The 25463-nt window shown below is 44.1% G+C and overlaps 2 protein-coding genes across 9 annotated transcripts in view; both read left to right on the top strand.

The window, feature by feature from the left end:
• camsap2a (calmodulin regulated spectrin-associated protein family, member 2a) overlaps positions 1-14615 on the top strand; it is a 38273-nt gene extending 23658 nt beyond the window's left edge. For 2 of the 4 annotated variants that reach the window (XM_037469093.2, XM_037469091.2), the window contains 11 exons: positions 4121-4217; positions 4359-4455; positions 4690-4721; positions 4840-4909; positions 5006-7049; positions 7925-8061; positions 8254-8474; positions 9046-9118; positions 11733-11848; positions 12262-12380; positions 12501-14615. In XM_037469093.2, the coding sequence (XP_037324990.2) occupies positions 4121-4217; positions 4359-4455; positions 4690-4721; positions 4840-4909; positions 5006-7049; positions 7925-8061; positions 8254-8474; positions 9046-9118; positions 11733-11848; positions 12262-12380; positions 12501-12806 (3312 nt within the window). In that variant the 3' untranslated portion in view covers positions 12807-14615. Of the gene's footprint in view, positions 1-4120; positions 4218-4358; positions 4456-4689; positions 4722-4839; positions 4910-5005; positions 7050-7924; positions 8062-8253; positions 8475-9021; positions 9119-11732; positions 11849-12261; positions 12381-12500 lie in introns of all 4 variants that reach the window. The other 2 variants (XM_037469092.2, XM_037469090.2) reach the window with 1 other exon arrangement.
• A 977-nt stretch (positions 14616-15592) lies between these two features.
• On the top strand, positions 15593-25414 carry LOC119216930 (WD repeat-containing protein 47-like). Of its 5 annotated transcripts, none has more exons than XM_037470173.2 (16): positions 15593-15796; positions 17077-17255; positions 17452-17535; positions 17909-17954; positions 18245-18553; positions 18683-19122; positions 20059-20155; positions 21281-21453; positions 21554-21790; positions 22037-22112; positions 22219-22376; positions 22698-22867; positions 23013-23183; positions 23487-23618; positions 23814-24032; positions 24182-25414. In XM_037470173.2, exons 2-16 carry the CDS (start codon positions 17098-17100, stop codon positions 24322-24324), a joined length of 2613 nt encoding a protein of 870 aa, XP_037326070.2. In that variant the 5' UTR covers positions 15593-15796; positions 17077-17097; the 3' UTR covers positions 24325-25414. The 5 variants fall into 5 exon arrangements, with proteins under 5 accessions (XP_037326070.2, XP_037326065.2, XP_037326066.2 ...); XM_037470168.2 differs by having other exon boundaries at positions 17909-17993; XM_037470169.2 differs by lacking the exon at positions 15593-15796 and adding an exon at positions 15812-15875 and having other exon boundaries at positions 17909-17993.
• The last annotated feature ends 49 nt before the right edge of the window (positions 25415-25463 follow it).

The raw sequence follows: 25463 nt of genomic DNA, 5'->3' as shown, positions 1-25463 counted from the left end.
GACATCAGCCTTCACATTCAATGCTAAAACACGCTATTGAAATACTTTTGTTAAACTAATTAAATAAAAGTTCAGTAACAGCAGGAACAATAATGCCATTTGTACTACTCCACCAGCTCAAAGCTCACACAAACACACACACAACGACAAAACACATGGCATAAAAAATAATAATAATTCAGTTGCTTCAGCCAGCAGCAGTATTTTGCTGACACGGATTTCATGAAGGGTAAAGAAACATCCCAGCAGGGAAGATCTATTTCCTGAGAGCAGGAGAGCAGAACCACTTAGATTCTTTAACCTTGACCCAGTTTCCAGGCAGTCACGCCCTCAGTGGCTCTGCGCGGCGGCCCATCACCCTAATTGAGACCTCATTATAGAGATTGAGCTGAGACATTACCGTGTGTGTGTGTGTGTGTGTGTGTGGAAGATGGAAACAGGAGAGAAGATCAGGAAGATTGATCATTATTGATTCATCTGATGATTGTCTGTCTAGTAATCAATGTTTCAAAAGCCTACGATGACATATTCACATATCTCAGAGCCAAATATTCATGTATAACACAAAGAAGCAGACATTTATAAGGATTTATCATCTGAGAAAGATGTTATACAATTGACCGCCGGACCTCTAAACACATTGATAGAAATATTACAAAATGTTGTATTTAAATGAGATCTCTTAGTTGATCTAGACTGTAGGTCACACACTTTAATAGATATCATCAGTCATCCGCGGAAATAAGATCTGTGCAGATATTTGGAAATGATAATGAAGTGTCACAGCTTGAGGATATGCTGGCTGAGTGTGTGTCACCCACACACACACACACACACACATAGACACATACACACACACACATACAGACCAGGCTGTGTTTGTTTACTTGTATATTTATTCAGACCCCATTAGCTGTTGCATGACAGCAGCTATTCTCCATGGCACCGAGCAGTTTACATGGAGACAGTAAAGAAATACACATTCACTCTTCTTATAATGAAACACTATCATAACACACGCGTCCCCCTATAAATAAAACCATGTCAGCTCTGTGGTGTCTGACTCTATGTTCCCTCTCCGGGTACCACACAAAGAGAGGTGAGTCTACATAAAATACAGTATCATGTATGTTTGGTAGAAAAAAGCAGATCAGTTCACATTTTATTCCGTATGTCTCTATAAGAGACAATGAACTATAAGTACCCATCCCCCAAAGCCATAGGACACACACGTGTCCTTTCCTAAAGGACACCGGGTCGGTAAATCACACCAACCCACTTCTATTTACTGCCTCTTTATTTAATTAATTCACAGTACATCTAAATGATCATCTGTGGATCCAATATGGGAGAAATTCAATTCAGCGGTTTGCAGCAGCAGACGTGTTGAGGTTTCTCTGAGGAAAGGCAATTAACACACTTACGCGTGTTCATAAGACGCCTCTTCAACGTGGCTTTTAGTCTGTGGATCATCTGCGGTCAGACTATGCAACATCAAAGATGAAGTGCTGCATCAGCTAAAACTCAGCACATTGTGTTATCAAATAAGTAAAAAAATTAGACTTTGAAAGTCAGACTTTGTTAGATTTATAGCTACCGTTTTATTGGCTCTGAGTAATTAGTTAGAGGCATCCACAGCCAGTTGGGCACTAGAATAAACATTAAGTCATTTGGTTTTCATTGTCATAATACCCTCTCAAGTTTTTTTTCTTCACTTGAAGCGATGTCTTTGTATGGCTGCACGGATATTAGCATAAAAGTTCATTTTTCATTAGATGTTTTTTTAGACAGGTTTCTCCGCGGGTGGATGAAGTTGTCGCTAAGTCAACGGAAGGGATTTTTCCAAGTTGAGTCTGTGTGGCCGGCTGCAGGACCTAAATCCTTTAATCAAATCAACCCTCTGGCCCAGTGATTGTTGACATTTATGCCCAGAGGAAGGTCAGTGTGGGTCTAAGCTCAGTGTCTTTCTCAGTTGAATAATTTATTGGCCTATTTATGTGTATATATTTTGTTATGGTTCGCCAACCCAAAGCATTGGTATTTCAGTACCCAGTTTGTGCTCATGCGGGGCTGATTGTGCTCATCCCTGCTCAGTGGATTAGCGCCCTCCAACCCCACCCTTAGCTCTCTCCTTGTGATCACCAATGAGGTTCCTGTTTTCATCCTGAGGGTGACACACTCTGACACTCAAATCTCCAGACGAGACAGATCTGGCAACCCTGCAGACTTGCCACGGGTACTGATGTCAGTACATGAGGAGATAGGTGTTGTGGTGGCTGGTTGTTTGGGGTCTGCGTGACTGTGTGTGTGTGTGTGTGTGTGTGTGCGCGTGTGTGTGTGTGTGTGTGTGTATGTGTGACTGCTGACTGGTGGTGTTAAGCGCTCACACCTGGTGTTGTAGTCAGACGGCAGATGGAAAGGGAGAAGCCACGGAGAGCTATTGCTACAAAATCTGGGCGGACGATCGGAGATCTTTGTCTTTCTTGTTTTGTTTTTTCTCTTCTGTTTTTCTTTTGTTCACCTCACACTATTGAGGAAGGCTTCACGTGCTGAACACAACTAAAGGTAACATTGGCATTTGATTAGTGGTTTGTCTTGCTGAAGTTATGTGACCTAAGTTACCTACAAGAGTTTTAAGAAATGGCAAAAGGGATAGATACAGAAAAATACAATGGATAGGATTACAATTATTTATTGAATAATTGGCAAAAACAATCCGTAGAAACCAAAATTGCAAAAATATGCATGAAGGGATGAAAATTCTATATTTTTTGGGTGTACTTAACTCAATTGCTTTGTTAACCAGGTAGGCCAGACCATCTCACAGCTGGATTTTGTCACACGTTTGCAGCATCAATGTCTAACATTGTGATGGAACAAAAAACTCCAGAAAAACTGGTAAAATGCTGCAGAAACACCCAAGGGAGACCACTGCTAGTGGTGTTAATTGCCTCTGCCCCTCCTGTGGGGCTTTGGTGCTGCAGTTGGCAGGCTTGGGGGGGTTGCTGGAATGACGTGTGCTTGGTGGAGTGAAATGTTGCTGATGAGGTAAATCAGGTATCTTTAGAGCTGAGCCATGCAGCACTGTCTTTGAATGGGGACCATGGACCGGCGGCGGGGAGGGGGCGTGATTCCTCAAGGTCGTTCCTGCTTCATTTCACTTGTTTTGCATATTGTGTCCACATGTGTATTTATGAGAGCCGGCATGTTCTCTTTTCACTGCTGACAATGAGGCAGACAATAGAATCACATCGAACTATGTGAGATTTTTGAGTATTTTATGATAAAGGGCACATATTTTACCCCTGTTATACAGAGCCAGTGTAATGGGCAATATTTCCTCTGTTTTAAGAGGGGAAAAACGTTGGGTTTTGGCAAATGCTATACAGAGAGAAATTACTTTGGAAACATGCCTTATGACCTCCCGCTGCATCTTGACCTGATTCAGACATGGACACAACAAGACTCTGCAGTTTCACAAATCCCATCAACATTTCTTACTCAATTCGATTCAGGATGGCTGCTGGATTGCATGCTCGTGATAGAGAAGGGGAAAAAACAACCGACCTCTGTCTTACAAAATTAGGTCAATGCCGTAATCCCTTGTCTCAACTGCCACAGGTACTGTTGGCATATGGAAGATTAGCTTATCGAGCATCTGAAAGCCATGATGTTGCTTATATTGTCTTGTTTTGCATTAACCTTTACAGTGGGAAACGTCACACAATATATTTCTTTCATTTACATAAATGTCACAGTTTTCTCTTTAAATCCTTTGCTAAAGAGGTTGATAAAAATGGATACCCTTTAAATAACTCCATTGCAGGTTGAACTACATAAGTATTCAATCTAAAGAAGATACTTGGAGCAAGATTGGTTCATTGTTTCTGTGCAAACTGAGAAATAGCAATACCCATTCACTCAGGTTTTCTAAAAGGATTAACAGAGACACCTGCTGGAGAATAATGAATTAAATAGTTTTTGATGGTGGTTTGGTGTAGTTGGTGTATTGAGGATAACGTGAAAAGGGGGACGCACACAGAATTGGTTCACTGTAACAGGACCCTGTACTGAGTGACCTCATGATTTTAATCTTAGTCTTGTTTGAATATTTTCCCAGAACAACTATTTAGTGTTCATGGCAGAGCTGTTTGGGTGGTTTGAGGTGGTCAAGCCGTCTTTTGTGAAACCAAGAATGCTGGACAACGAAGGCACAGGTAAGGTCTTAAATTCTGCCCACATGAAAACTGTCATAGTACTGATAGTAAACGTCATATTGAGAAAGAAGTAGCCATAGAGGTAATGCTGCTCCAAGGCAACCAACAGTTTGGTCAGTTTTCTCTAATGTGTCACCTCAGAGCCCTCATCCTTGTTGAAGACCATAGCAGCTGTCCCCATCTCCAAGGTCACCAAGAGGAGCTTCATAGAAAGACCCCCAAGCCCGGAGAGACAGAGGTATGCTGGTCCAAAAAATGCCATGTGAATCGAATGTAATCAATGTAATATGCACGAGCTGTTGAGTAGAGCTGCTTGTTGGTTGGTTGTTTCCACCAGCTAGTGAGCAGTTGGCAGAGTTATTAAGCCACATAAGTACTAGTACTGCATCATCTTTATCTGGACAATCCAATGTTAGAAGAACGCTTTGAATATATTACATTTACGATTCATCATTTACTCTCTTTTCTCTAGTTTGCCCCTTCGTCCCCAGCCTCGAAACTCAGGTAATCTTTGTTTATTTATTTTACGGTAAAACTGTATTAGTAGGTATGAACATTACAATATTGATGCTTTTAGGATACAACTTCAGTTTTGATTCTTATTTTGCTTACTGTTATCCAGGAGAGATCAAGAGGTCAACCTCAATGTCCTTTGTCGATGGCAACCTCGGCACCTGGCCCAAAGAAAAACGGTTAGTAATTGCTGCTCAAACCTTTTCCACTTACAAATTGAAATACAAAAAAAGTATCTGATTTAATTCCCTTAAAAAAAAAATCTTTTTGTTAAGGTCTGGGCCTTATGGAGTGTCTTTTGACATACCCTTCGACAAAGACGACTCTAGTTTCGCCGGTCCTTCCTCTACGCGTGGCATGGTCAGGTCCGTCAGCTCTGATGACGGTTCTGGCTTTAAAGTCCACCACATGCCCCATGGAATGAAGCGCAACCTGTCCTTCCAGCCAGTGAACGGTCAGAATGTCGGCATTGAGGAGGAGGGCTGCCCAGACAGCCTGGCTGGTATGGAGCCCTGCAGGCGAGCACCCACCAACGGACATAGGAGTGCCATGGCAAGCACTCCCTCCATCGAGGAAGCCCTGGAGATTATCCACAGCCCGAGCAGACCCCCAGCGGAGGGGATCAACAGCGGTTTCTTCCTGCACACTCAGGGCCACAGGGCCGCCGTTGCTCTGCTGGAACCAGTGTCAGAGTCAGACCCCAAAGGCCCTCTAAGCACCACAGACACCACCGAGTTGGACACAGGCGTCCATATCCGGACGGAGGACATGCTGGATGAGGATTCCTCTCTGAAAGACTGCTCCGTGAACATGGAACTGGATATAGACACGCCAAGCCCCTGCCCGAGCAGTCAGAGCAAATCCCCCATGGGATTTAAGATGACAAGCTTTGCTGATCAGAAGAAAAGGAAGCATTCTCCATCGTTGCCGGACTCGGGGAGGTGCAGCAGCAGCTCCCTTAAAACCACCCCCGAGGGCTCGGACTTCGGCCCCCCGTTATCTGTGTCCTGGGCACCGACCCCTGAGCACAGCCCCGTCCGTCAACAAACCCCACCTCCCCTCAAGGCTCGAGCATCGCCCGCACCTGTACAACTGCCAGCCAATGACCCGGCTCAGGTCATGGCTACGGAGATGGTAGAGTTGAGGATGAGGCTGGAGGAGAAACGCAAAGCCATTGAAGCGCAGAAGAAGAAAGTGGAGGCTGCTTTCACAAGACATCGGCAAAAGATGGGTCATTCAGCGTTCCTCAATGTGGTGAAGAGAAAAGGGGACGGGGCTGCCAGCGTAGAGGAAGGCGGGAAAACGAGTCCCACCTTCACATTCGGGAGGAGCAAGGCAGACACACCTGATGGGGCAGAGCAAAGCGGCACAGCCTCCTGCTGGACAAAGTCACCTGGGTCAGGAGAAGATGGGGGTCAAGGCCACGCGCAGCTGACAGAGGTGGATCTCACAGAGTACACACGTTCTATTGAGAAACTCAACCACTCGTTAGCCTTCCTTCAGACTGAGATGCAGCGACTGGCACAGCAGCAGGAAGTGATCATGACCATGAGGGAGAAGCAGCATCAGCAGGCGTGGGTGATCCCTCGTCCGCATACGAGCCCCTCGCCGCAGAAACACAATCGAGCTGTTACTAGATCCTCAGGACCGTCGTCTCCGGCCGACTCGCCCCGTTCCACCCATCGCTCCCCGACCAGCATCAAGCGCAAATCGGCCTCCTTCCACTCTCGCAATCCCCGCACCGCCCGACCCAACGAGCTAAAGCTGGCCCCCTACAACCGGGTCCTAACCGCCCCGCAGTCTGTCGACAGCATCCCCAGGCTGCGCCGCTTTTCTCCCTGCCAGCCGCTGGGGAGCTCTTTTGTTTACATGGGGGAGAGACCAGACACTGCCGGTCCAGGGGCAGCAGCCTCAGAGGGAGATGATAACGAGGAGGCAGAGTCCCTCCTGTCCCTGGAGAAGGAGATCGCCAGTACATCTGCAGCCAGCCCAACCCCCTGCTCCTCAAACCCGCAGGGGAAAATAGAAAAAGCAGAATCCGATTCAGTTCAGATGTCAGTGGCAGATCCAAAACCAATAGAGTCCTTCCCTGAGGTTCTGGCCCACCCTGTGGTAGAGACCTTCACGGTGACACCTACAGAGATTCCTCCCCGACCAGAAGCCTTGGGTCAAGTCCCTAAGAGCAGCTTGATTGAGGTTCCTCTGTCAGTCCTGAAGCCCCTGGAGGATCTGACACTCTATGATGGTTTGGATTTGCAGCAGGAGGATGTGGAAGGTTCAGATCACGAACCTAAGATGTCTCGTGGTTTCTTCTTCAAGGTAGGCTAGTGATTCTAGGAACTGTCACCAATGGCAAACAAAAAAAGCATAAATATTGTATTTGCACATTCATATGAGTTGTTGTACCAGTCAATGCTTCTCTAAATAATATAGTCAATATGGAAAAGTTTCTTTGGACTGGAGTGGAGTCCACACATAGGAACAAAGAACCAACGATATTGATTAAAACCATAACATCAATGGCAACCATCTTATAACATTGTAGTGCCACTCTATGCCAGATTGTCTAATGTTACTTCTCTGAAAAAACGCACTTGAGGAAGCCATCTTAGCTTTTATCAGTCTTGTTAAAAGTATTGTTCCTAACACAAGATGATGAATGGTTGAGGAAACCAATCCTCTGAGTAAAGCTTCATTTTCTTGCTGATGCTTTGTTGGGTAGTTTACTCGCTGCAGTCTAGGCTTCGATGTAGGTCATACAACTAGGGCTGTCGTGAATAATTCACACACAGCTGTGGAAATGTGGGGTTGAAGAAGGGTTTAAAAGATGGTGGATGTGAAGGGTGGAGGCTGAGGGGTGGGCGAAGGATGCACACGTGAAAAACATCTCTAGATTAAAAATTTGTACTGAAATTAGCAGCCCAGCGTACCTGTTTGAATCAAAATTGTGCAATAACACTGATAGTATGGATGAAATTTGCAAACGTCTACTGTTGTTCCTCTGCCAGCCTTGAAAGGATTTAGGGAATCATATGTGTCATAACAATACACAGCTCAGCTTTGCCTAATGAGCAGCAGTTACAATGCAGTAACGTATAATATTAACTAAAGGTTGCTGGATTTCCCCACCTGCAAAGAGCAGAGCGTAACTTAAACGGTTGGAGGTGACTGACTTTGTTTCCTACACGACTCAGGAGGATGGGAATGCAGAGGAGAACATGGCTCAGAAGAGGGCTGCACTGTTAGAGAAAAGGATGAGGAGGGAGAAGGAGAGCCAGCAGAGGAAGATGCAGCAGGAGGCAGAGTTGGAGCAGAAGAAGGAGGAAGCTCGGTACGTCAACCCAATTAGTCCATTTACGTTTGCAACACACAGGTATACTAAGTACAGGCATGATTAATAGGCTTTTCCTCCCTTTTTTATTTCCTTCCTTTATTTATTTTTGTGTGCTAAATTTTGAAACATATAAATAAAATCGGTCTAAAACTGTAACGACATGTTATTTACTCCCGACTGTCTGTTCAGAATGAAAGCAGAGGAGGAGCGCACCAGGAAGGAGGAAGACAAGGCCAGGAAGGAGTTCATCAAGCAGGAATATCTCAGGAGGAAGCAGCTGAAGCTGATGGCGGACATGGATACTGTCATTAAACCACGACCAGTCGTGACCAAACAGAGGCGGGGGCGTCCGAAGTCCATCCATCGCGACAGCATGGACTCCCCCAAAACCCCAGTCAGAGCTGCTACAGGTAACCATGGAGACAACCCTCACTCAGTGGGGTCAATGTCATCCCATCTGTCAAAAGGGTGAACTGCTGCCACTTTGCTTTGTGTCACTGGATGTTATAATCAAATACAGTATTTTTGTTTTACATAGTACTATCATAGTACAATTTGAATATTATTATTACAAAATATATATATAAATTTTGTAATAATAATATTCTATATATATATATATATATTATTTGTATAATATCTAATGTTTACCAAGGCCAAAATAACAAGGCACAACTTCCCATTTGTGCTTGAATATGATAATTTACACAAGAAGCACTGCAATGCTAGTGTGTGTCTGTATGTGTCAATAATACAAGACATTGTAAAGTGTGTATTAATACACATGTGTCCATGTGCCTTTTGTGTGTACACCTAGATGTTAGAGTTCATTTTGTCCAAGACATTAAGGCTGCATTGCTGTGTGACAGGGTTAGCACAAAACACAGTGGGCAGGCAGGTGGTGTTGTTGTTGTTGTTCATGGTGTCATGCTGTGTCACATCTCGTCTCGCATCCAGGTTCACGACAAAGTGTCTTTTCAGTCTCCAGTTTGTCCCTGGCTTCTCTGAACCTGGGAGACAGCGACAGTGTTCACTCTGAGAAGAGATCGCCAAGGTGAGTTGTACTCTCTAGCCGCTGGTGTTACATGTGAAATTTAATTTACTATTTGTAGTCTTAGATGTTTTTTTCACAGGATGTCATACTTCTGGATGCATAACTGGGATTCACTCAGGAATGTAGGATGTGTTAATTCAAACTAATGCCGGTTGTGAGGTCTGATCCATAATCCATGATAGTATTCAACACAATCTAAAAACCTTGGAATACTAATACAAAACAATGAAAAAATAAAAATAAAATGAAATGACACCCTGGAATAATAATAATAATATTACTAATTATTCACATTTTCCCCTGGTTCATTTACATTTAAGGATTACAGTTACTAAACCACTAAATAAGTTTCAAGACCATGCATAATGTAATGTTATATAGCTCTAACATTTCTCCTGTATTCTTCTATCTTCCTTCTTTGAATACTTTCTTTCCTGCTGTTTCACAAACATCAGAAGCGCTAGTTTAGCCTCTGGTGGTCTCTTCTTCTTTCTGAGATCTCCTAAACTGAGGAGAAGGTTAGTTTCTGCTTGGCAGTTAAGGCACTTTAGCCCAGCACTACACTGAAAAGCCTGTCTTTATTAGGGAGTGTTCACAAGCTTAAAGGAAATAGCAGCAAACCTACTCATGATTGACTTAAATGCACTTGTCTAAAGTCACGCTTCAAGCAGCATCTCCTTCACTGAACAATCCCTTGTCGTGTTCCACTTACCTTCCTGCTGTGCCCATTTCACACCTGATAAAACGTCAGAGTAAATTGATTAGTTTTAGTTTAGTTTCATCACGTCTCAGACCAGTTTTGCACAACACGCTCGGCATATGGGACCAATTTTATTAAGTCATTTAAGCCTACATTGTGTCCTACAATCTGCTTGTAGGATTCATGATCTTCTGCTTTTGAAACATGTGAGGTTTTAGCCTTTTATATCCCATTGGAAGATGATCAGGCCTTCTGAGAGCTTAAACCCAAAATGCCTTGTTAATGTGGGCAGTTTACATTCAAGCAATGTATTGGGGACACATGATGCAGTTGCATTGTGCTGCACGATAATGGATTGACCTTTTTTATTAACCTTGAATGCACCGGACTGCTTTATATCACCGCACTTACTGCCTTGAGCTTACAAGCCTTGCTTCTTTACCAGTTACTGTAAATATGTACAACAGACAGACGGACAAAGCCCAAGCCTAAACTTTTTGTTATAATAAAGGATGAATCTACACTCACCGGCCACTTTATTAGGTACACCTGTCCAACTGCTCGTTAACACTTAATTTCTAAGCAGCCAATCACATGGCGGCAACTCAGTGCATTTAGGCATGTAGACATTGTCAAGACAATCTCCTGCAGTTCAAACCGAGCATCAGTATGGGGAAGAAAGGTGATTTGAGTGACTTTGAACGTGGCATGATTGTTGGTGCCAGAAGGGCTGGTCTGAGTATTTCAGAAACTGCTAATCTACTGGGATTTTCACGCACAACCATCTCTAGGGTTTACAGAGAATGGTCCGAAAAAGAAAAAACATCCAGTGAGCGGCAGTTCTGTGGGCGGAAATGCCTTGTTGATGCCAGAGGTCAGAGGAGAATGGCCAGACTGGTTCGAGCTGATAGAAGGGCAACAGTGACTCAAATAACCACCCGTTACAACCAAGGTGGGCATAAGAGCATCTCTGAACGCACAGTACGTCGAACTTTGAGGCAGATGGGCTACAGCAGCAGAAGACCACACCGGGTGCCACTCCTTTCAGCTAAGAACAGGAAACTGAGGCTACAATTTGCACAAGCTCATCGAAATTGGACAATAGAAGATTGGAAAAACGTTGCCTGGTCTGATGAGTCTCGATTTCTGCTGCGACATTCGGATGGTAGGGTCAGAATTTGGCGTCTACAACATGAAAGCATGGATCCATCCTGCCTTGTGTCAACGGTTCAGGCTGGTGGTGGTGGTGTCATGGTGTGGGGAATATTTTCTTGGCACTCTTTGGGCCCCTTGGTACCAATTGAGCATCGTTGCAACGCCACAGCCTACCTGAGTATTGTTGCTGACCATGTCCATCCCTTTATGACCACAATGTACCCAACTTCTGATGGCTACTTTCAGCAGGATAATGCGCCATGTCATAAAGCTGGAATCATCTCAGACTGGTTTCTTGAACATGACAATGAGTTCGCTGTACTCAAATGGCCTCCACAATCACCAGATCTCAATCCAATAGAGCATCTTTGGGATGTGGTGGAACGGGAGATTCGCATCATGGATGTGCAGCCGACAAATCTGCGGCAACTGTGTGATGCCATCATGTCAATATGGACCAAACTCCCTGAGGAATGCTTCCAGCACCTTGTTGAATCTATGCCACGAAGAATTGAGGCAGTTCTGAAGGCAAAAGGGGGTCCAACCCGTTACTAGCATGGGGTACCTAATAAAGTGGCCGGTGAGTGTATATCAACGTGATGTAGGACACTAACCACCAGCTTAATAGTCTAGCTTGCTTGTGTAATAGTACAGTAGTTTTCTTGCCTTGTTGACAGTATACTTTGCTGAGTGTTCAGAATCAGCACCCATGCAGAAAGGTAACCTAACACGCTGTGTGTGTGTGGGGGGGGGTTCCAGACCAGATTCTGCGGATGGATTCCTGTCCCCGAGTCGATCTAGCAGCAGGAATGGAGAGAAGGATTGGGAAAATGGATCCACCACGTCCTCGGTCACATCTAACACAGAGTACACTGGTAGGACAACTTAAGACAAATCTTCTTTAGCGTTATTTGTCAATTCAAATGTTAAAGCAAGCTGACACATTGGGTCAACCTTGAAAGTGTCAAATTTCAAGACATGAATGGTAATATGCACTAATATTATGGAATTACGTCATGAACATAGTTATACATTTCTGAATGTTGTGCAAGAGTTGCATCTGATATTATCATTATCATTATTTTATGTTTTTAATCTTAATGCAGCATTCATAGCTCAAATTATTTTCTTAGTGCATCCATGGATATGTTACCATGAGCAAAACCTCATTTATCATTTATCAAATGTAAGTGTAAAAATAGGGAGGAAAGTCTTTTCTTTGACGTGACTGGAATAGTTGCCCTGGCAACGGTCCCATTCTGATGTCCTGTCCTCTGTTCTCATACAGGACCAAAGCTGTACAAGGAGCCCAGCGCCAAATCAAACAAGCACATCATCCAAAACGCCCTGGCCCACTGCTGCCTCGCAGGCAAGGTCAATGAGGGGCCAAAGAACAAGATCCTGGAGGTAAGGGGTGGGGCTTTCAATATATTGAAGACCGAGTCAGATATCACCTAAACCATTGCCTTCCTCTAGCATTCCTGAACGTAGGATTTCAATTGAGCCCTTCTCCCCTCACATTTGCAGCAAATGGAGAAATCCGAGGCCAACAACTTCTTGGTTCTGTTCCGAGACTCGGGCTGCCAGTTCCGCTCTCTCTACACCTGCTGCCCCGAGATGGAGGAGATCCACAAGCTGACGGGCATCGGCCCCAAGAGCATCACGCGCAAGATGATCGACGGCCTCTACAAGTACAACTCGGACAAGAAGCAGTTCAGTCAGATACCAGCCAAGACCATGTCGGCCAGCGTGGACGCAGTGACCATCCACGGTCATCTCTGGCAAACCAAGAAGCCGGCCACCCCCAAAAAAGTAGTGCCTGCCCAGTCCTAATGGAACTCAAACCCCCCCTCCTAAAATGGAACGTACCCAATTCAATTTGCACTTCACTGTAAATATCCATGAAGATTCAAGCACCTGCAATGCCAGTTAGATGAATGCATATTGGACTATTCATGTTTGTTCTGTGTTATTCCTCTAATTGCATTCCTGTCCGTGTCTATCCTCCTTACTGTGGACGGGACATCATGGGACTCAATGATTATGAACTGGAATGTATGCCACTGTTGAAGAATGACGTAGATGCTTCCCACTTCTGTGTTTTTAGAGACCGAGTGTCGTTTTTGTCTCGTATGTGCCAAACGTTAAAAAAAGAGACGGTGTGAATGCAAGGACATTATATACTGAAGCACTGAATGTTTTTAATTCGTGTACAGTTTGATTTTTCTTAGTATTATGCTATTGATGTGTGGCCTTAAGCATGTTTAGTTTTAGCGTGTGAGAGCAATGGGGTTGATTGTTAAACAGCAAATACAGAGAGGCTTTTTTTTAGTGATCGGAGAAGGCTCTCTTCTTTGTCTATGTGGGTAAAACAGTTTGTAGATTAATGTATGTGGAATTACCAAGGGCCAAAAAAACGTATTGCATACAGCTAGCAGGAGCCACACAGTACAAGTGTGCTCAGCTTAACAAAGCCAAGCGGTTACAGCTTTTTTTTTGAGAAAGTAATTGCAGGACGTTTCTGTAGATGGCTGCTTCTCAACCATTTGGATTCAAATGTATGATGTGTACAATATACATATATGCTGTCATGTTTGCAGTTTGTTCTGTTAAAAACCTTTTCCTCATGAAAAACAGAAGTAGTTGCAACCTCAAGGCGTACTCCGAGAAGTCAAATTGGCGGCCAGTGAAAATAAAAATCATCGTTAATTTGACGTCATCATGGTTTCTTTTCACTTTGGGTTCACGAGGAAGCATCGCTTCAGCCAAAAAAAGTTGGGAAGCAACTTGATCACAGGTTCCAAGCAGATCTGTGAACAAATAAAACAGCTTTGTACATGTATTACTTGGATTGTTTATAGTTAATATAATGTGCAAATTAATTCAATTCCAAGACATGGACCCATAAAAAGAATCCTCTACATATAAAGATCAGGATTTAACATTGCATTTTATTACTCTTTTTTTACAGTATTACATTTTTCAGCTTCAAACTGAGTTTATTTGCCTTAAGGTCTTTAACTATGATACTTCAAGGCATATTTCTGATAAGTTAAAAAGGATTATTTCTATTTAAAACAAAAAACTGTCCTACACATCTGGGTACCTTCTGCTCTTACACAACAAATCACCCAAACTAAGCAATGTGTGTGGAACGTTACTTATAATCATGACATGCCCTAAACAAACCAGTTGATTCTATTAGTAGGATGATTCACTGCTTAAGATACTGCCAGGCAGAATGAGGAAGACCCTTGTTGCTGCATACGGGTAGAGACTCAACAGAGTTTCATTGGTGTCAGTATCATGATGCTTATTTAAGGATATTTATGACCAAAAGAAAGCATGTTCATGTTTTTGATTACATGTAATCTAGTATGATGTAGGTTATTCATTGGTTTATTGGAAGGATTTGTTCATTTAAGCTCTTTTTACCTGATTCCGGCTGTTTCAGGAAAAGGTAAATGGTTACTTTATCAGTCATGTTATTATATAGTGTTTTCCCCTAAACTCATACGTATTTACTAAGATTACTTTGTTTTGTTTGTCAGACATTCTGCTGTCATTCAACATTTTGCTTAACGTGTTGTTTCTTTTCTTATTTTTGGCATTTAATAAATCCAAGCATGGCCTCTGCCTTTACGTGAGGATAATTTATTTATAATTTTATTGTCAAGGTAGATAGCATATGTCAGGCAAATTGAGAAAAAAAATTAAGAGGGCTAATAACATTTGTATGGTTTCATATTGTATTAATTGATAAAAATTAAGGTAAAGAACACGTAGGTTGTCAGATACATATTTGTGTAAAAACGAACAAGTGATGACTGCAAGAAAGAGATTTTAAATAAGTAAAAAATATTAAATATTAAAGAGCTAGTTTGTAAAATATTGAGGAGGAAATGGAGTCAGCATAAATTTTCCAAAAACATATTTAATAAAATTAGTGTGATGACATTAGTTTCTGTGAATACAGTTTCCCATGATTTTGATAATAATCAATTATTCATATTAATAATTCATAGTTTACTGTCAGTTAGGACAACAACCGTGCTATGCACTTATGACGTGTATTCTTAATCCTAGAGCTACTAACCCCTAACTGTGAAATGAAATTAGAGTGAACACATTATATAGTTATTATTTGTTTTTTTGCTGATATGTATTTAGAGAAATTAGAGAAATTGAATGTATTATACATCTTTTACATTGTTGATTCTGTACACATGACATCCATTGCAGTCTGTCCATCCCGGGAGAGGGATCCCTCCTCTGACGTTCTCCCTAAGGTTTCTTCCCTTTTTTTCCCATTGAAGGGTTTTTTCATATTTTGGGGAGTTTTTCCTGTGCCGATGTGAGGGTTTCGGGACAGAGGATGTTGCATGTGTACAGACTGTAAAGCCCTCTGAGGCAAATTTGTAATTTGCGATTTTGGGCTATACAAAATAAAATGAATTGAATTGAATTGAATGTATTTTATATTCATAAGTTACGTGTGTTAGCCACACTAAGAATGTAATGAATATTTCATATCCTGATAGCCCAACCACCTTCTTAATACCCCACTCTGTTAGTTAAAGGCTTTTACGGCTTTGTGTGTTGTAGGTGTGACCCGCCTCTGACGTCACAACCACAGTGGACTGCTGGTTTGTGGCTGCATGGCAACCGCGATCTGTGTACAAGACAGAGGGCAGAAAGCACCTGTCTGGATACGAACATCTCTGACCTCTTTCTTTAGACATATCACCGCATTTTGGGGGGAACGGCAAAAAAAGACGCAGCGACTTGGATGCGGCGTGTTGTTGGCGCACACTGACTGACAGGTGAGGAGTTGGCACTGATCCGCGTCGGCGCGTTAGCACGCACCGCCGGGGTGCAAGCTGTGCGCGATCTCCTCTGCGCGTAAGTAGGGCGAGTGAATGACATTTGTCCACATATTGTTCCTGCGTAACTGCTACGTGTGTGTGCGTGTGTATGCGTGTGTGTGCGTGTGTGTGCGCGCGTGTGCGCAACCGCCGTGTGCTGCGATGATCAGGTAAACAAGGTGAGTGCGTGTGAGCTGAGATAAAGTGTCGGGTTGTCGGGTTCGGGCCGCAGACCTGCCGATCGGATAGTGGACCGGAGCTGGATGTTGTCCCTGTGCGCGGGGAGGAACAGGGCGGTGTCACCGGCTGCTCTGTCCTCCCTCCCCCCTCCTCCCCCCCGAGACATCTCACTGCACTTAACGTACCAGGGGGAGGGGAGGGGGCGAGGCGTTGGATCGTGCATAACGCATATCAATATTATTTATTTATATTTATATACGTTATGCATATATGTATGTACAGGTGCTGATGTGATTTTGTTGTGATTAACCATTTGCAACCCGACACATTTCTTACCAGGATCATGACATTCGACCTTTTGTGCGATAAGGTCATTTTAAGTGGTCATTGGGATTGTTATTAAGGATGCTACCATACACAACCACTGTCAACACACTGTTGAATATGACAAAGATGCAACAATCGGAGTATTCTGCACGTGCCACGTGGAGTTGACTCACTCACTTTAAAGGAGCTGTTTTACAGGAGATGATCCCGTTGAAGTGTTGATTTGATCTGACATTGATGTGTTTTTACTGAGACACCGAAGAAGTCACCGTAAAAAACAGTGGTCATCAGTGTGGAATTGACATGTCCGTGCGCGTTTATCATCAATACTAATGACGTCAAATTCTTTCATCTTGTTTCCCACACAGTGACATACATTATGTCGACCATATGTCTTGAATCCTGTGAAAAGCTTATCTTTTAGTTTTTCTTTTACACAACCTGTCAGCAGAACAGTTATTACAAGTAATTGGGGGGGAAAACAATTGCATGGTAATAACAATAAGAGATTCCTGCACTTTGCCTTCTCTTGGGTCTCACACAGAAACTATATACAGGCCAAATCTTTGTTGTTTGTTGTGTAAATCATGCAATATGGAAGAAGGGAACATCTCTTGTGAATCTTGCAGTCATTTTGGATTGAAACTCTTTGATTTCAGGTTCCAAACTATAAGCATGTGCATTTTCATTTTTACGACTACAACTTTGTCAACACTTCATCTGTCCTCCAGACAGCTGTAAGATCTTTCATCATGACGACTGAGGAGACAATCGGCGTCAAGGAGGCCGAGGTGATCAAGGTGATACTGGACTTCCTGAACTCCAGGAAGCTGCACATCAGCATGCTGGCCTTAGAGAAGGAGAGCGGCGTCATCAACGGACTCTACTCTGATGACATGCTGTTCCTCAGGTAGGACTTGTGGCAGATCGGAGAAGACCCTCTAGGGAATGGAATGTTTAGCATGTTGTGCTGTTTGTCAGGATCTGGGTTTGTACACGTCTCTGGCATGTTCTTGTTGTTGTGTTTTCTTATTTCACTTTTGAAATAATGACTCGATCACTGCAATGGCAACAATGTTTTCTGAGGCCTCATGAATTGTCCACAGACAACTCATTCTGGACGGCCAATGGGAGGAGGTGATGCAGTTCATTCAACCTCTGGAAGGAATGGACAAGTTTGACAAGAAAAGGTTAGGAGAATAATGAGGGCTTTAGCCTTCTAGGGTAAAAGCATAGCTTTATTTATTTGAGGCCTGTGGCTTGAAAATCTCTTATTTTTAGTATAGTTATATTACTTGATTGTATGTAGTTCAGGTATGATATAATGTACAGCATGGTATGTTTCTCTGCTTTGGGTTAACCAGTAAAGCCCAAATCCCTGTGTTCTTCATCATAAAGAATAATGTCACATTACTGACAGTCTCTGTTTCTCACTAAACAGTTTAAACTCTGTGGTCCTGACTTGTTAAATAAAACAAAATCCCATCCAGGAAATGTCACATCAGGGTCAATCACTTTCTGTCCTACAAAGTTTATTTGACAGTACTTATACTGTGTTTCCAGGTTTCGCTACATCATTCTGAAGCAGAAGTTTCTGGAAGCTCTGTGGGTAAATAATGCTATGTCCGCTGCTGAAAACCCCCATAATGTACGTAAATATGTCAATTTTGAAATAAATATGAGTCGGGACAATATGAAAATGAAAAGTTGAATGCTTAGTGCTTTGATTGTTACGATGCATCTATGTGGGAAGCTTCTTCTGAAACTTGTATGTACACACCTTAAAGTGTGGTTCCCCAACAAGACAGATCTCAGATCTCCGATACAACGGGAGCATCTTAACAACAGCCACATACCCACTCACCCACTTGTCCTGTCTGCGTCTTCTGCCACCTGCAGCTGGAGCTCACCATGCAAGCGGCGGTCAAGTGCCTCCACGCCGTGGAGGAGTTCTGTCCGACCAAGGACGACTACGGCAAGCTGTGTCTCCTCCTCACCCTGCCACGCCTCACCTCTCACGCCGAGTTCAAAGACTGGAACCCGAGCACGGCCCGCGTCCATTGTTTTGAGGAGTCGTGTGCTATGGTGGCAGAGTTCATCCCCGCCGACAGGAAGCTGAGCGAGGCGGGTTTCAGGGCCAGTGGAAACCGCCTCTTCCAGCTGCTCATCAAAGGGATTCTTTATGAGTGCTGTGTCGAATTCTGTCAGGTAATGTGATAGCCTGAATGAGAGGGTTACAATATAACTTCCTTTGGTGTTAAAATGCTCAGACCTACTGTTACCTCCAAGCCCGTAGAGGTACTCAAAACAGAACACCTGTGTTCCTGTGTTTCTTAGAGCAAAGCAACCGGCGAGGCGATCACAGAGGAGGAGGTGCTGCTCGGTGTGGATCTGCTGTGCGGGAACGGCTGCGACGAACTGGACTTGTCGCTGCTCTCCTGGCTGCAGAACGTCTCCCCGGGTGCCTTCTCCTGCGCCTTCCAGCAGAAGACCCTCAGCATCCACGTGGACCGCCTGGTGAAGCCCAGCAAGGCCGGCCACGCCGACCTCCTCACGCCACTGATCAACCGCCTGTCGCCCTGCCCCACCTCACCCTTCCACCACAGGCCTCACTCAGCAGACGCCTACATGTCGAGATCCCTCAACCCGGCTTTGGACGGCCTGTCCCACGGCCTGGCGGCCCAGGACAAGAGGGGCACGGAGGCGAGCGCGAAGTCCGCCCTCAGCCAGAGCCTGGTGGAGAACAACGTGCATCAACAGGACGATTCGCCAGAAAAGTAAGGGCCAAAGCCGAGGATCATGATTTTGTTGGCGGTAGTTAAGTGCACTACGTGTGTCTGCAGCTCTGGTGCCCTGCTGGTCAAAGCGTATCAATCCTTTTTTTGCCTTGTAAAAACGGTGCCGCTGTTTGGGTGCAGAAGATATTTCATCAGTACATCAACAAAGGTGTTGTCTACAAAAAGCATCCCCTCACGTATTTTTCAGTTATTGTTATCGTGTAAGTGTTTTTAATCAGAAAAAATGAGCACATGTTATTTCTCATTATGTAGTATCCTCGAATCATGAAACACAAAAAAAGACTCCTTCTCCAGAGCCCATGTGGTCATTAATAAAGCCTCAAGGGTTAGGATTAGAAAACACTTTGTTTAAAGCCCATCAAGTAATGAGAGGTGAACTTACAGGCTTGCTATGAGCTGAGGACAAATGAAATGTTACATCACTGAGGAATAGTGTAGACAGAGGCATCGATCTAAAAGTACCTGACGGTGGGACTTTGAAAGGTTCTCTGACTCCACCTGCTGGACACACTTAATGTGAACCACTGGTACAAAGTGAGGTGATCATGGAGCTCAGGTGTAGTCATCCTCAACAGGAACTGGTTTGCAGTAAATTTTGCAACTAAAGAAATGTTTGCAATGAATCAGATTTCCATCAAACAAATTGTTCTTATTCTTCAAGTTAAAACAATTATAAACACATATCTCTTTTCCTTGAGGTGCTCTGTTGTTTGACCTCGTTATTGTTGTTTTATTAATCAATTAATATGATTTGCCCAAATTAATATTTGCTATTTTTATATTCACTTTTTGCTAAATATATATTACAAAGGTCAAATTAATTTGGCTTTTTGTATTATTTTTACCTCTTTCTTCACCCCAAATTAAATTTAAAAAAAAATGGATCAATTGACATGAATATTTCCCTGACTTTAGGAAAAACTCCCACAGGCCGGATGGAGCCAACACCACACGCACACCTCTAACCCCTGGAAAAGATGGTGGACCACCCAGCAGCACAGAAGAGAATGAGGTATTAAGAACTGCAGACTTCAAGCAGTGTCTTGCTGAATGAAGATGTGTACTAGAAAATAAAGGTTATAAGGACCCCTCTGAGCTACAGCATTGCACTTGTTCCTGTAGCTCCACAAAACAGACTGAAATTTTAAAAAATCAACAGAACAACCAACGTGCAGTAACATAAACATCCTGAATGAACAGGACAAGACTAACACTTGTGTTCCGAAAAAGCTCTTGCCAATTCAGATAAAGAGAAAATTTAGACTGTTTATTTCAAATCATACTTTAAAAAAAAATTATTAAAAATTTGCCTGTTTTTCTCAGTATTTCCGGTCCACATACCTTAGGTTAGTTAGTTAAATTAGTTCCATGACCTGTATTATTATTTTGCATGACTGTAAAAACAAAAGGCCATGCTTGTCTGTCTGGCCGCTTGAGTCAAAGTCAGATTTTCCAAAGTCATTTCTCCAGATTTAAGAGATTTGAATAGATTCCCCCTGAACCCCCTGAACCACCTCATCTCCACCGCCTCATAAATCCATCACCAATTCCCTACCACACCCGCCCGGGGGGCCCTTTCTCCCTCCAGCCCCCTGTTCCAGTCAAGAGGTCATGGGCACTGAAGGCACATAATCTGCGTGATATGCAGCCACATCCAACATGGCCTGCTGCCTCCATCATCGTTCATCTTTATGCACCCCAGACCTCATCCAGAAGAGCAAAATAGCTCGAGATTGGATTGTCTTTTGTGTGTGTGTGTGTGTGTGTGTGCGTGTGTGCGCAGGGGGTGGAGCTGCAAAAGTGGTTTAGAGAGGTGAAGGGGAATACACTGTAGACCTGCCTGATATGATGAGGTCCTTGAAAAGTTTTTTATGGGATTTGTGATGGAGGATGACACCTTGGGAGTTGAGGTGTGATGGGAGAGTTTGCCTGTTATCATCTAGTGTGTGTGCTACTGCGCGTGTTCGTGTGTGTGTGTGTGTGTATGTAGTGGCAATGAGCACTGAACACACTGCACAGAATACTGAAATGAAATCCGGTGACTCGGTTTGTTCAGGTAAAAAAAGAAAGTTTTCTATAACTCCTCTCCCCCACCCCCCCCCCCACCCCCCTTCTGTGCATGTGTGTTTTTTTCCAGCGTCCGGACGCCGCGGAGCACATCCAGGAGTACCACAGGCAGCGCCTCCGCGTGCAGCAGCATCTGGAGCAGAAGCAGCAGCAGAGGCAGCTTTACCAGCAGATGCTGCTGGAGGGAGGGGTGAAGCCGCAGGACGCAGCCCGAAACAACCTCACAGAGACCTTCCTCAGTAGGTGAGGTGGTCCTCGTAGTACTGAACACCAGTGATTAAAGGAACACAGCATGCACTCAGTGCTGCCTTATTGAGACAAAGACATTTGGTCTGGTGTCCAGATCCATTCAGAAGTTGGAGGAGATGAATGTGGGCATGGACCACAGAGGAGATGAGGGAATGGCACAGTGGAACGGACCCACGGGGAGCACCAGCTCACCCAGCCTCAGAACCCCCACCTCCCACCCGCCAGGCTACGAGCTAAAGCCAGGTGGAGGATTCACCAGCACTCCGTCGGGGACCAGGAAGCCCCCCGACTTGGCTTCCCTCAGCGAGTCCCCAGGTCCCGCCAGTCAGAGGTAAGAGCCTGGCGGGCATGTGATCACGTCATTACCGTTATTACCGTTATTACGTCATGCTTTTGGCTGAGGTTGTAAATCTTCTGTCTAAATCCTGCAGTTTTATGTTGATGTTGCTTGCCACGGTTGCCACCAACTTTTCAAACTGAATATTTCTATATATCTAATATTGATCAGTGAGCAGGTCACCTTCCTCTCTTTTACTGGTATGGAATTAATTGACCACATGTGTGTTTTTATCATCAGCGTTAAGGGGCCAAGAGCATCTTGCCCCAAAGTCCAAGATGATTCTGGGTGCTCTGCGACGCGTAACTCACAAGAGGTACTGATGATTTTTGTATTGTTTTCCTAGTTTTTTCTTTGTTAAATCAATGCTAATGTACAGCTGCACAATAGTTCAAAAGGACATTCGATCTAATCTTGTACAGCAGGGGAAATCCAGAGCAAAGTTTGTGAAAGTGAACCAGCTGGAGGACACACAGGCTGTCCGTGCCGTGGCCTTCCATCCCTCCGGAGCGCTCTACGCTGTTGGCTCCAACTCCAAAACCCTGAGAGTCTGTGGCTACCCGGAGACACTGAACATCAGGTAATCCAAATGTCCAAATATTCTGACCATATGACCGATGATTCACGCTCTGGAAAATAGGATGGTGGTAGCTTCTTTAAAACGTTGCTTAAGTTTGTTCAAACAGTAAAAAGCAAACATATGTTTCAACCTAACTTGGGGATTACTGTAAATGTATGTACAAGTAAACGAGAGATGACATGACCAGGGAGAGCAGATCCTGATAAAATATATATATACACAACATAACGTTGAGAAACATAGTTGTCCACACATAGAAAAGTCTTGCCAGGTTGACGTTCTTTGACAATTGACCTTCTTGTATTTTCCACACTTGTCCAGTGGTAACGGTGCAGTCAAACCGCCGGCCGTACGCTTTCGGAGGAACAAACACCACAAGGGCTCAATTTACTGCGTGGCCTGGAGCCACTGCGGACAACTGTTGGCTACTGGCTCCAATGACAAATTTGTCAAAGTCCTGCCATTCAATGCAGAGAGCTGCAATGCCACAGGTGTTCTTCTATTCTATTGTCCCAACCACACCACACCTTTTTTTTAAATGAAATATCACTCAGTCACTTGCATTTTTCAGCTTGTGAATAAAGAGCAAGTCGTGACATATTGAGATGATGTCATCGTTGTATGCCGCCGATTCAGGCCCAGACCTGGAGTTCAGCATGCATGACGGTACCATCAGGGACCTGGCCTTCATGGAGGGCCTGGGGAGTGGGGGATCCATCTTGATCAGTGCAGGGGCCGGAGACTGCAACATCTACACAACAGACTGTCAGAGAGGACAGGGGCTGCACGCCCTGAGTGGACACACTGGTATGTTGGCCCCAGCTCACGCCCTGAATTGTCATATGAAGTACAAAAAAAGATCACGAAATTCATTCTAATGTTTAAATACAGTTTAGAAGTATCAGTAATCAGGAAATCTCATAAAAGATGAGGTATAGTATGCTGTAAAAAAAGAATAAAGTAACAGAATATGATGTCACAAAATCCCTATTATAATACGAGAGGGAGATAACTGTCTCTTTTGTATTCATACAAATGCAAAAAAGAAGTACAACATGGCAAAGACGCAGCACGCACCGTGTTTAATGTGTCACTGCTTGGTTCGAACAGGTCACATCCTGACTCTGTACACGTGGGGAGGGTGGATGATTGCCTCTGGCTCCCAGGACAAGACGGTGCGCTTCTGGGACCTGCGGGTGCCGAGCTGTGTCCGGGTCGTCGGCGCAACTCTGCACGGCTCAGGTGAGTTCCACCAGGAGGGCGGAGCCTTCATGTAAACCGTCAGTTATTTTAATGAGATACTTTAGATCTGTCCAAGTTCTTTTCCCTTGATTACAAAAAAAACAGAATAAGACAAAAAAACAAACTCTTGCTGGAAAAAGTGTTTAAAAAGTTGTTTCAGCAGACAGAGGAAACTTTACCATTTGTCTCACACAGGAAGTGCGGTTGCTTCGGTGGCGGTGGATCCCAGCGGCCGCCTGCTCGCCACGGGTCAGGAGGACAGCACCTGCATGCTGTACGACATCAAAGGGGGCCGCATCGTTCAGACGTACCGCCCTCACAGCAGCGACATCCGCTCGGTGCGCTTCTCCCCCGGAGCTCATCACCTTCTCACCGGCTCCTACGACAACAAAGTTATCATCAGTGACCTTCAAGGTAGCGAAGCCTATATGTTGTATATTATTGTAATCCACACACACTAAAACAGGGCGGTCAGGACAGGATCCAGAACTGTCTTCAAACAGCAAAGTAATCTTCCTGTGAGCAGAGCTCACGTTTTCTTTTTTATTCCCTCCGGCCTCCAGGTGACCTCACTAAGCCCCTCCCCCAGACTGTGGCCGGGGAGCACTGGGACAAGGTGATCCAGTGCAGGTGGCACCCGCACGAGCGGACCTTCCTCTCCTCGTCCGCGGATCGGACTGTCGCCCTGTGGGCCCCGGGCCCCTGAGCCGCCCCCAACAGCAGGGAGCACATGGCAGCGCTAACTGCTGCGGTGTGCGTTTGTGCACACGCACCGTGCGCATCAAGCTGTTTATGTGCAGTCAACAGTGTGTGTATGTGTGTGTTGTGTGACAGATGTGTTGAGGCTGAAAATATTAGTTGTGTGTTTGCGTACGTTTGCATACTACTATATACGTATGTCTTTGTGTGTGTGTGTGTGTGTGTGTGTGTGTGTGTGCGCGTACGTGTGGGCAAGCAAACGTAGAATTCTGAAAATGTTTTGAATTGGAATTTAGAAGAAGAAAAAAAAGAGAGGATACTAGGAAAAATTTGGAAATGCTGCAATGAGGAAACATTTTAGTGTCAAGCTTGCCTCTGAATGCATGTGAGGTTCAGTAACAATAATGTGTGTGTGTGTGCGTGTGTGTTTGTAAGCAAAGCTTAAAGATTCATCTCATGGAGCCTGTATTGAAGGTCATGAGTGAGTTCACTGCAAGCACACCTTCAAGGTAGTCAGTTAGTTTTTTCTCACAATGCCAAAATTACTTTTTAGTCAAGTAGTCGGAGCCGGGTACAAAATAAACGCCAACTTGGTGCAACACGAAGCAGTCGCTGTGTCTGTGGTCTCTATCGGAAGCAGTGAGCTGGACTCTTCATGTTCATGTTGGTCATGCATATCATTACGTGCCTTTTTGTAACACTTAAAGAAATGTTTGCTTGTGGATGGTTTGAGAGATTTATTTATTTATTTTACAGATTTATTTAGATATTTTCTCATATGCCTTCTCATCTGTAAATCGTTGTAGTGTCACTGTAATGTAGAAAATGATCCCGCATTGGCGTATGTGCACGTGACTGTACAGGTTCCCAAAGTATTTTTCCTCACGTCTGTCGCGGTTGGGAAAAGTGGAAAGTCATTTTTCTTGGAAAATGCAGGTTCTATCAAATGCACATTTGATGTGTTAAATGCAGGCCTGGATTGAGGGTGATTTCACAGTAAAAGCAGAGCTCTTATGTTCGGAAGAGTTCAATCACTAACTGTAGGAGAAGAAGTATGCAATTTTTGTCCCACAAGGTTTTTTTTTTTTTTAAACAAAGATACAAGTTGATTACAGAAATGGTGATGAAAATATAAGCTAGAATAGT

Source organism: Pungitius pungitius, chromosome 7 (assembly GCF_949316345.1).
Source record: "Pungitius pungitius chromosome 7, fPunPun2.1, whole genome shotgun sequence".
NCBI lineage: Eukaryota > Metazoa > Chordata > Actinopteri > Perciformes > Gasterosteidae > Pungitius > Pungitius pungitius.
The sequence above is the reverse complement of the archived record's forward strand: the minus strand, read 5'-3'. Positions and strand labels throughout refer to the sequence as shown.